General features: G+C 32.3%; 1 protein-coding gene across 1 annotated transcript; it reads left to right on the top strand.

The window, feature by feature from the left end:
- The first annotated feature begins 5,810 nt into the window (after positions 1 to 5,810).
- On the top strand, positions 5,811 to 11,101 carry LOC142228661 (protein YIPF1). The gene is made up of 5 exons (XM_075299151.1): positions 5,811 to 5,945; positions 6,637 to 7,083; positions 7,145 to 7,345; positions 10,395 to 10,487; positions 10,558 to 11,101. The coding sequence occupies exons 2-5, from the start codon at positions 6,646 to 6,648 to the stop codon at positions 10,846 to 10,848; spliced, it is 1,023 nt and encodes a 340-aa protein (XP_075155266.1). The 5' UTR covers positions 5,811 to 5,945; positions 6,637 to 6,645; the 3' UTR covers positions 10,849 to 11,101.
- The last annotated feature ends 887 nt before the right edge of the window (positions 11,102 to 11,988 follow it).

The following is an 11,988-nucleotide window of genomic DNA, read 5'->3' as shown; positions in this document are numbered from 1 at the left end:
TTAATTGATGTAATTAATTTTTTAATTGAAATTTCTTCAATCACAAATATGATAGTATTAATCACAGAATTGCTGTGAAATGAAAAATATATTTGATTAGAAAGTTAATCGATTTCTTCGGCACTTTAAATTATTTTTTTAATTGCTCCAATTAAAAATTTAATTGATTTATTATACCCTGCGCCAAACTGTGGAACAGGGTATTATAAGTTAGTGCATATGTTTGTAACACCCAGAAGGAGACGAGATAGACACATGGTGTCTTTGGCAATAATGCTCAGGGGGGGTCCTTAAGTCGATATAACCATGTCCGTCTGTCTGTGAACACATTTTTGTGATCAAAGTCGAGGTCGCAATTTAAGTCCAATCGCCTTCAAATTTGGCACATCTGCCTAATTTGGGTCAGAATAGAACCCTATTGATTTTGGAAGAAATCGGTTCAGATTTAGATATAGCTCCCATATATATCTTTCGCCCGATATGCACTAATATGGACCCAGAAGCCAGAGTTTTACACCGATTTGCTTGAAATTTTGTACAAACATAACACTTAGTCGTATAGTCAAGTGTGCAAAATTTGATTAAAATCTGTTCAGATTTAGATATAGCTCCCATATATATCTTTCGCCCGATATGGACTTATATGGCCCCAGAAGCAAAATTTTTGGCCGAATTTCGTTGAAATTTTGCACAAGGAGTACAATTGGTATTATAGCCATGTGTGCCAAATTTGATTGAAATCGGTTCAGATTTAGATATAGCTCCCATATATATATCTTTCGCCCGATATGGACTTATATGGCCCCAGAAGCCAGATTTTTGGTCGAATTTGGTTGAAATTTTGCACAAGGAGTACAATTGGTAGTAAAGTCATGTGTGCCAAATGTGATTGAAATCGGTTCAGATTTAGATATAGCTCCCATATATATCTTTCGCCCGATATGGACTAATATGGTTCTAATAGCCAGATTTTTTACCTAAATTGGTTGCAATTTTGCACAGGGAGTAGATTTAGCATTGTAGCTATGCGTGCCAAATTTAATTGAAATCGGTTCAGATTTATATATAGCTCCCATATATAGCTTTCACCCGATTTACACTCATATGACCACAGAGGCCAATTTTTTACTCCGATTTAGTTGAAATTTTGCACAGGGAGTAGAATTAGCATTGTAGCTATCAAGGCCGTAGCCAGGATTTTAATTCGGGGGGGGGGGGGGGTTCAACTTTAAAAAAAAATATTCATATAATCTCATGTGTAGAAAATTTTATTTATGCATAGGTATGTATACAATATTTTTATACCCACCACCATAGAATGGTGACGGGGGTATAATAAGTTTGTCATTCCGTTTGTAACACATCGAAATATCGATTTCCGACTATATAAAGTATATATATTCTTGATCGGGGAGAAATTCTAAGACGATATAACCATGTCCGTCTGTCTGTCTGGCTGTCTGTCTGTTGTAATCACGCTACAGTCTTCAATAATGAAGCAATCGTACTGACATTTTGCACAAACTCGTCTTTTGTCTGCAGGCAGGTCAAGTTCGAAGATGGGCTATATCGGTCCAGGTTTTGATATAGTCCCCATATAAACCGACCTCCCGATTTGGGGTCTTGGGCTTATAGAAATCGTAGTTTTTATCCAATTTGCCTGAAATTTGAAACCTAGAGGTATTTTATGGCCATAAAGAGGTGTGCAAAAATGGTGATTATCGGTCCATGTTTTGGTATAGCCCCCATATAGACCGATCTCCCGATTTTATTTCTTGGGCTTATAGAAACCGCAGTTTTTATTCAATTTACCTGAAATTGGAAATCTAGAGGTATTGTAGGACCACAAATACGTGTGCCAAAAATTGTGAGTATCGGTCCATGTTTTGGTATGGTCCCCATATAAAACGGCCTACCGAATTTGGGGTCTTGGGCTTACAGAAACCGTAGTTTTTATCCAATTTGTCTGAAATTGGAAATCTAGAGGTATTTTATGACCATAAAGAGGTGTGCCGAAAATGGTGAGTATCGGTCCATATTTTGGTATAGCCCCCATATAGACCGATTTCAAGATTTTTCTTCTTGGGCTTCTAGAATCCGAAGTTTTTATCCTATTTGCCTGAAATTGGAAATCTAGAGGTATTTTCGGGTCATAAATAGGTGTGCCGAAAACGGTGAGTATCGGTCCATATTTTAGTATAGCCCCCATAAGAACGATTTCCCGATTTAACTCCTTGGGTTTCTAGAAACCGTAGTTTTTATCTGATTTGCCTGAAATTGTAAATATTCTGGCATTTTAGGCTCACAAAAACGTGTATCGGATTAGGTTTTTATCGATCCATTTGGTAATGCCTCCATATAGACCGACTTCACTTCTTGAGGGTGTAGAAGGCGCACTGATCATGAAAATTGCTTGAAACTCAATGTAAAATTTCCAGATTTTACTTCTACAGATTTAAGATTTCAAATCAAGACTTTATTTTATAATTTTCTTGCACACTTACAAGAGATGTTAATGATTCCTTTAAAACTCAAACAAAAATGGTTCTTATGAATCCAGAATCTGATATAGTTCTCATAGGTGAAATCTTTAAATTTATCTTCGGGAATATCCTCAAGTCCTCAAGCCCTCCTGAAATTTCAAAGGAAACCTAATATTTGGTTCATGGTGGTGGGTATTTAAGATTCGGCCCGGCCGAACTTAGTTCTGTATATACTTGTTATAATATTAAATTGAGCCGACGGGCTTTTTGGGCAGCAAATAAATCAATGACTTCTTCAGTCGGCACATTTATTCGGCGATGAACCGACATTAATGCCAATCCTTTGAGTCTACTCTCGCTAGTCGAATTTCTAAGATACGTCTTTAATCTCTTCATTGTTGAAAATGAACGTTCGGATGAGCACGTAGTAACTGCAGGGATGGAAAATGCAGTACTATAGTACTTTTTTCAAACCTTTTTCACCCCGGTCAGTACCGTAGTACCCCCGCGAATGATTTAGTACCTTTTGTGTAGACATTTTTGAGTCGATATCAGATTTATGGTACAATAGCTTTGACTAAATATTTTAATATTTTGAGAAAGTCTTTATCAACCTTATTTGCTAATAGTCTTTTACAAATATGGCAAAACAGACATGTTCATGTGGGAAGAAAATCTAGATTTTGTAAAAGACATAGTCAAAAACAGGATTTTATTGAACTTCAAGAAAGTTTTAGTCGAAAAAAGAATGCGATTCTATATTATCGAAATAGTAGAAATAGTTGTCAACATTTTATTTCTATATAGAATTTTTGCAAAATTTTATTTTTATAGAAAATTTTGTCAAAATTTTATTTCAATTGAAAATTTTGTAAAAATTTTATTTCTATAGGAAATTTTTGCAAAATTTTATTTCTATAGAAATTTTTGTCAAAATTTTATTTTCTTTAAAATTCAGTCTCTTGACAATAATCTTCCAGTGAAATTTTTGTTGAAATTTAGTAAAAAGTACCTTTCCGCTCAAAAAATACCTTTTTTGTACTTTCTTAAAAATTGTATTTTCCATCCCTGAGTAACTGGCAAAGTGACCAAAATTTTTAAAAGAATATGCACGTTTGGAAAAATCTCTTTATTGCTTCCATCGCTGAATTAGGCAGTTTCATTTCGCAGGTTTTGCGCCATTTCATTTACACATGTGTGTTTGGCTGTTTCGTTGTTGTTGCTATGGCCAAACAAAGCGAGTCATGTTGACAAAAAGAACAACAAACACACATAAAAAGCAGAAATACATTTTCCAAAAATGAAATTTGTGGTGCGAGAGCAAAAATAATTTGGTTTTTGATCCCCCTCACCCCCCCTGAATACGGCCTTGGTAGCTATGCGTGCCCAATTTGGTTGAAATCGGTTCAGATTTAGATATAGCTCCCATATATATGTTTTTCTGATTTCGACAAAAATGGTCAAAATACCAAAATTTTCCTTGTAAAATCGCCACTGCTTAGTAGAAAAGTTGTAAAAATGACTCTAATTTTCCTAAACTTCTAATACATATATTTCGAGCGATAAATCATAAATAAATTTTTGCGAAGTTGCCTCAAAATTGGTTCAGATTTAAATGTTTCCCATATGTTTTTTACTAACATTGTGTTCCACCCTAGTGCATTAGCCGACTTAAATATTGAGTCTATAGATTTTGTAGAAGTCTATCAAATTCTGTCCAGATCGAGTGATATTTAAATGTATGTATTTGGGACAAACCTTTATATATAGCACCCAACACATTTGACGGATGTGATATGGTATCGAAAAGTTAGATCTATAATTGGTGCAGGGTATAATATAGTCGGCCCCGCCCGACTTTAGACTTTCCTTACTTGTTTTTTACTAACATTGTGTTCCACCCTAGTGCATTACGAGTTGCCGACTTAAATATTGAGTCTATAGATTTTGTAGAAGTCTATCAAATTCTGTCCAGACCGAGTGATATTTAAATGTATGTATTTGGGACAAACCTTTATATATAGCCCCCAAACATTTGATGGATGTGATATGGTATCGAAAATTTAGATCTACAAAGTGGTGCAGGGTATAATATAGTCGGCCCCGCCCGACTTTAGATTTTCCTTACTTGTTTGTTCTGCATTTTGCTATATGGATCATTTATTTTTATTTGCAGTTACATGATGTCTGCGTTTGTACATTTGATGGACACGATGTAAATATGGAATAATTACTTATTGTTGAAAGTGAAATAAAATAGAGTGTGTAAAAATATATGATGTTTGCTTGAACGGCATTATAAATACAAATAAACAATGAATTAGTTTATAAATAAATAAAAATACACAAATAAAGTTAATTTTGTGTTTTATTTTCTCAAGTGGCGTCCTTTTTTTGACGATGAAAAAAGTTTTTTTCATAAAGATCAAAACAATGTTCTTTTAACTAGGAGAAAAACATTTTTAATCAATACCATAACATTTTAAATCGTGACCATTGTCTTTTCATTCAAACAAAATTCTTTTTATCAATATAATAACATATTAGATGAGGACAATTATATTTTTCGTAGAACCATGTTCATTGAGCCAACATGGTTGCAGGTTAATCATATTATTTTGCTTTTCGAATATGATTGCGACAATCATGTTTCTTCTCTGCGTGTACTTGTTTTTTTTCCCAATTTTCAATTTTTTTCAATTGTTAACATATAATAAAATTTGCCAATGTTATTCTACCAAACTTGAGAGAACATTTTTAGAGAATTTTGTCACAATTTTATTTCAATAGAAAATTTTGTCAATATTTTATTTCTATAGAAAATTTTGTCAAAATTTCTTTCTATTGAAAATTTTATTTCAATAGAAAATTTTATCAAATTTTTTTTTTCTATAGAAATGGACAATTTTATTAAAATTTTATTTCCATAGAAAATTTTGTCAAAATTTTATTTCTATAGAAAATTTTGTCAAAATTATATTTCTAAAGAAAATTTTGTCAAAATTTTATTTCTATAGAAAATTTTTTTCAAAATTTAATTTCTACAGAATTGGCAAAATTTCTGTTGGCAAAATCTACCAAAACATCAAGAATTCTACCAATCTACCAAACAGTAAAAAAAAACTACCATTTTTGGTAGAATTCTATGAACTGTGGCAACCGTGCTAGCTTCCCATTAGAAATGTACATAAACAAGTGTTCGCCTATATCTATGGTTGTGTTTGCTCATTTAACGGCCAAGTACTTGCTTACCAAAATACAACTCTGCATACATGTTAACCACCCCTGTCTTGGGCTTTCAAAACATCGAAATCATAGCAAATGTCAACAAACCAGTGACAACATTCAGCTGATTCAGTTCCAATTGACGTGTTAAGGAAACAGAAAAAGAAATAAAGTTTTACAATAGAAAGCAGAAAAAAGGAAAAAAACTAACAAGCTAAGACTTTGCGATTTAAATAAGTTAGTATCTTTCACTTTCCCTATTAATCAGCTGACATTTGTTGACGGCTACTTTTCATTTCACGTGGATATTTTGGATATTTGAATGAAAACTGAATATTAATATTTTGATTGAATTTTTTTATGGTTTAAGCCGGTTCAAGGGTTGTAAACAAGAACTTAGACAATTTCTATTAAAAATTTCTATTAAACAATTGGACAATAGGTTATTGCAATTCTCCTCTTGTTTTCGTTATGACAAAAGTGTTACAATGAAGTTGATAGTTTTGTGGCACCCTGGATGTGTTGCTACGCCCCTCAAGTGTCCGTGGAAAGCTATACACATAGATGATATGAAACTTAAAAAGTTGAAGAAACAAAATCTTTTTATTTAAATAACTGGCGTAAGAGTAGTCCATTAGTCAAAAAAATATTTCACAACCCGCCCTCATTGCAGTCGGGTCTACGTCAACTCTGTCCAAGAACTGCAAACAACCATTTAGAGTATATTTTTTTCTGAAAAACAAGATAATAAAGATAACAACATTCTTTCACGACAGTAATTTGTCAAATAAACAAATCCTAAAAAATTGGGATTTTAAAGATCCAGATCAGCAGCAAAAATATCCTACTTTAATGTCTATGCAGAAAAGCAAATGTTTTATCCACAATATAATATATGTATTAATATTTTCGTTATCTTCTATTAAAGAATAACATCATGGCGGATGATTTGTTGCAGTTTAAGGATTATACCAATACGCCCAGTACAAGCAGTCCTCCAGCCCAAATAAATGTCAACTCGCCCACGCATTCAAATAGTTCAGGATCAGGAAGACAGCGTGGCGATCCTCTTTCGGATTTAATCTATGACATGAGCAATTCAGCTCAAATGCTCTCGGGAGGTATGTCATCAGGGTCTGGTGGGGGTGGTGGTGGGAAAGATACCGGTTTGCCAGAGCCTGCAACAGCCACACCCAGTAAAACATCATTCCTTACCCTTGAATATTATCAAAAATTCTTTGATGTGGATACTCTGATAGTATTGGAACGTATTGCCAATTCTATGATACCAAAACGTGCTCCGGGTAATTATCTACGTTCTTCGATAGGACAAAATCCCGATTTGTATGGTCCATTTTGGATTACAACGACTTTGGTGAGATAACTGTGGCATTTTGCAATTCATTGATTTTTCTACAATCTTTATTTTGTTTTAGATATTTTGTATTGCTATTAGTGGTAATATAGCCAATTATCTACAACATCACAATGATAACTATCAATGGCGTTATAATTTCCATTTGGTTTCATATGCGGCCACATGTATATTTATCTATGTAAATTTCTTGCCAGCAGCTTTATGGGCCACATTTAAATATAGCCTAAAACCATTGGACGAAGGACATGAAACGGAAAATGTAAGCAATTGTTTATTTCAGATGTAGCAATGCATTCTTATTTTATTTTATTTTTTAATTCTGTGTATAGTAGATCATAGCATTCTAAACTAAATCGTTTAGATTATTATATGGAACTTCTCTAATATTCCTCAATAGTTTTTATTTCTATAGAAAATTTTGTCGAAATTTTATTTCTATAGAAAATTTTGTCCAAATTTTATTTCTATAGAAAATATTGTCCAAATTTTATTTCTATAGAAAATTTTATTAAAATTTTATTTCTATAGAAAATTTTGTCAAAATTTGTTTCTATAGAAAATTTGGTCAAAATTTTATTTCTATAGAAAATTTTGTCAAAATTTTATTTCTATAGAAAATTTTGTCAAAATTGTATTTCTATAGAAAATTTTGTCAAAATTTTATTTCATTAGAAAATTTTGTCAAAATTTTATTTCTATAGAAAATGTTGTCAGAATTTATTCCTATAGAAAATTTTGTCAAAATTGTATTTCTATAGAAAATTTTGTCAAAATTGTATTTCTATAAAAGATTTTGTCAAAATTTTATTTCTATAGAAAATTTTGTCAAAATTTTATTTCTATAGAAAATTTTGTCAAAATTTTATTTCTATAGAAAATTTTATCCAAATTTTATTTCTATAGAAAATTTTATCAAAATTTTATTTCTATAGAAAATTTTATCAAAAATTTTATTTCTATAGAAAATTTTGTCAAAATTTTATTTCTGTAGAAAATACTGTCAAAATTTTATTTCTATAGAAAATTTTGTCAAAATTTTATTTCTATAGAAAATTTTGTCAAAATTTTATTTCTATAGAAAATTTTGTCAAAATTTTATTTCTATAGAAAATGTTGTCAAAATTTTATTTCTATAGAAAATGTTGTCAAAATTTTATTTCTATAGAAAATGTTGTCAAAATTTTATTTCTATAGAAAATTTTGTCAAAATTGTATTTCTATAGAAAATATAGTCGAAATTTTATTTCTATTGAAAATTTTGTCAAAATAATATTTCTATAGAAGGTTAGGTAGGTATATAGCCCGATATTTCAGGCTCACTTAGACTATTTAGTCCATTGTGATACCACAGTGGTAAACTTCGCTCTTATCACTGAGTGCTGCTCAATTATATGTTGAGCTCAATGACAAGGGAACACCTTTTTATAACCGAGTCCGAACGGCGTTTCACATTGCAGTGAAACCACTCAGAGAAGCTTTGAAACCCTCAGAAATGTCACCAGCATTACTGAGAGAGGATATGCCATCCCTGAAAGACTTTTTGGTGTTTGGTCGAAACGGGGCTTGAACACACGACCTTAAACATGGTGACATCGGACAAACACCACCTTTCTGAGTGTTTCAAAATATTCCCCATTAAGATCTATACACTTTTGCATGCGTTTGAGTCAATTGTTGATGCACTTTTGCCACCCTGATTGAGGTATCTCCAAGACATCCATTCTGAACGCATCCACTGCTTCTTCAAATGTCGACAAACGTTGACTTCTCATTTTATTTTTTACCTACGAGATTAAAAAGAAGTCCTTCGGGGCCAACCATTGCAACTATACGGCGGATGACCCATCAAATCTCTTTTTTAAGAGACGAATTTTGTTGCTGCATTCATGCATAACAATCGAAAGCGACATCCGAAAATGTTTCCCAAAGAAGTTGACGTCAGGCTCCATGAAAGCGATTGGAGACCAATAATCGGTGGTGAAAAGATTTAGTGGCTCAGAGCAGACGTGCGGTCGCAAAAGCTTGCTTGTGTGATCTTAGTTTCCATGGTTAGGTAGGGGTTACTTGTTCTCTTTTATGCTATGAATTATGAATTGATGTCGTGTCTATACTGAGTGGATGATATGTAAATCGACAAAATAAAGCGCTATATTCTTTTAACTTTTTTAAATTGTATTGTTCAAAAGATGTCGAAAATAATATAAAATTGTACAACCAGAATATGTGCGACAAAGCCACCACACATTGCCGATTCCTGGAGAAGCACCGTCTTGAGATTTCGACACTTTAGTATTTGCCAACCTTACTCTCAAACTGGCCACTTTCGTGCAACCAAAGTAACAAATTGACTCTTTCCAGTCAAATTTTTGTGTGCATCAGTGAGGTCTTGATCTCTCTTGGAACTTCGATGGCTTTAGTTCAAGTTCATTTATTTAATATGTTATTCGTTCTCACGAATATTTTGGCATATTTAACGATTTTAGTTTGCACCAACAACAAGGGAAAATTGCTACTTCTTCAAAAAGGGAGAACTTACTCATAATGTAAATTTTCTCCAAATTGTATTTCTATAGCAAATTTTCTCACAATTTTATTTTTTTTTATAGGAAATTGTATTCTTATAGCACATGTTTTCAAAATTTTAGAACATTTTTTAAAATTTTTATTCCTCTAGAAAATTTTCTCAAAATTTTATTTCTATAGAAAATTTCTCAAAAAAAAAATCTTAAAAAATCTCAAATTTTATTTCCAAAAAAAAAAAATTTTCAAAATGTTTTTCCTATTTTCAAAACTTTATTTCTATAGATAACTTTCTCAATATTTCATTCCTATAGAATTTTTTTTTTCAAAATTTTATTTCTATAGAAAATTTGTCAAAATTTTATTTCTGGTCAAAATTCAATTCAATTCAATTTAGAAACTTGAAGTACCTCTTAGTTGGAGAGAAATATTTTGTAAAATCTGCCAAAACATCAAGAATTCTACCAATCTACTAAACAATAAAAAATCTACCATTTTGGTAGAATTCTACCAACTGTGGCAACAGTGGATGCAACATTGCCACGTATCACGGAACGAAGATTTATTCACATTTGGGAGCTGTGACGAGAGCCACTTATTTTGGTTTTCCAGCCATTATCATGCTTGAATTCAATAGATCAAAATGCTTTTGTAAGCATGTCACTGAAATAAATCTATCAGCTCTCAGACGAGCGCTTTAGAAATGATAGCAATCTAAAATTGGTGGCAATACGTAACCATTTTCTTTCATTCCACTCTAATTACTTAAAATTTTTTTATATTTTTAGGCTGACTATACACCATCTTTATTAAGTCTTATGTGTATTTATGGATATTCCTTGGCCATTTACATTCCTGTATCCATTTTATGGGTTATTCAGGTATATAGAATTGATCAACTTTATCGCTTCAAACTCATTGTACTTATTGTAATTTATTTTAATCCCATAGCTTTCGATACTTCAGTGGTTATTGGTTATAACAGCAGCACTTTTATCAGGATCTGTATTGATAGCTGTCCTAACGCCGGCTTTAAGGAATTCCAAATATTCTCTATTCTTAATTATTGGCATACTGGCTGCCCATTTCCTATTGGCAGCTGGGTTTATGTTGTATTTCTTCCATGTACCGAGCAGTGGATCTGCTGCCAGCATACATCCCACAATGGAAGCCCTAAAGAAACCTGTGGAGGAGGTTTTAGCAGTTACCAAAGCTGTTGTCGGAAATATAACTAACAAGTAAATTGTGTGAAGTGTTCGCTAGGCTTAATGTTCTAGATTTAAGTATTATATCAGTAGTCGAAAAGAAAAAAAGAAATAAATAAATAAAAAATTAATTAAATTTAATTAAATAAATGCAGAAAATTTCCCATTCGATAATTATTTGTATAAAACCTATTATGTTAATATTTTTGTTTGCTTATCTTATGTATGTGATGTTTTTTTTTTATTATTGAAAAATAAATAACAATCTCTTTAATCTTTTAGATGGGAAATATATCAATCTGATTAATATTTTTAATTGTTGGATGGAGGACACAAAATGATACATAATCGTAAATAGAAACATATAATAATAAATTCCCCGTAAAACTAGATCTCTACGTAAATGACAAAAAAATAGTAGAGACTTAAGAGAGATCTACAAAATCACCAGAGGGCTGAAAGACGAAATAAATAACCTTTTGCTGAAATAGCCAACATTGTCTTATTACAAGTACTCACAAAATACCTTAAACGTTTTTGGCGTATTTTCATGAAAAAAAAAGTATTGATTTACCTATTAACATTTATGGTATATACATACATATGCTCCAATGGAAATAGGAGTGATCGATCAATATGGAGGCGCTATTAGCAATATGAACCAAATTCATAATATTTATATTTATGAGATATACACTCCAAATTGGGGATGTATGCTGAGGAGGAACCAACATTAGAATCCGGTTACGCTAGAAAAGATTTCACGATATATTCACCAAAGGGACAATAGCCCTATTTACTTAATACAGAAGCCACCGTGCTGCAATGGTTAGCATGCCCGCCTTGCATACACAAGGTCTTGGGTTCGATTCCTGCTTTGACCGAACAACAAAAAGTTTTTCAGCGGTGGAATATCCCACCTCAGTAATACTGGTGACATTTCTGAGGGTTTCACAGCTTCTCTAAGTGGTTTCACTGCAATGTGTGGAACGCCGTTCGGACTCGGCTATAGAAAAGAGGTCCCTTGTCTTTGAGTTCACATTGACATGGAATCGGGCAGCACTTAGTGATAAGAGAGAAGTTCACCACTGTGGTATCACAATGGACTGAATAGTCTAATGGCGTTTTCGATTCGCCAAAAATATGTTGCCTTGGTGTTACCCTACTTTTTTCCTCA

Source organism: Haematobia irritans, chromosome 3, assembly GCF_050003625.1.
Source record: "Haematobia irritans isolate KBUSLIRL chromosome 3, ASM5000362v1, whole genome shotgun sequence".
NCBI classification, from domain to species: domain Eukaryota; kingdom Metazoa; phylum Arthropoda; class Insecta; order Diptera; family Muscidae; genus Haematobia; species Haematobia irritans.
The sequence above is the reverse complement of the archived record's forward strand: the minus strand, read 5'-3'. Positions and strand labels throughout refer to the sequence as shown.

Bases quoted from the DNA above. Each gene is read 5' to 3' on its own strand.
- LOC142228661 (XM_075299151.1), top strand. From the start codon at position 6,646: ATGGCGGATGATTTGTTGCAGTTTAAGGATTATACCAATACGCCCAGT. The intron at 7,346-10,394 runs GTAAGCAATTGT...TTATATTTTTAG, and splicing joins AAGGACATGAAACGGAAAAT to GCTGACTATACACCATCTTT. The intron at 10,488-10,557 runs GTATATAGAATT...TTAATCCCATAG, and splicing joins CCATTTTATGGGTTATTCAG to CTTTCGATACTTCAGTGGTT.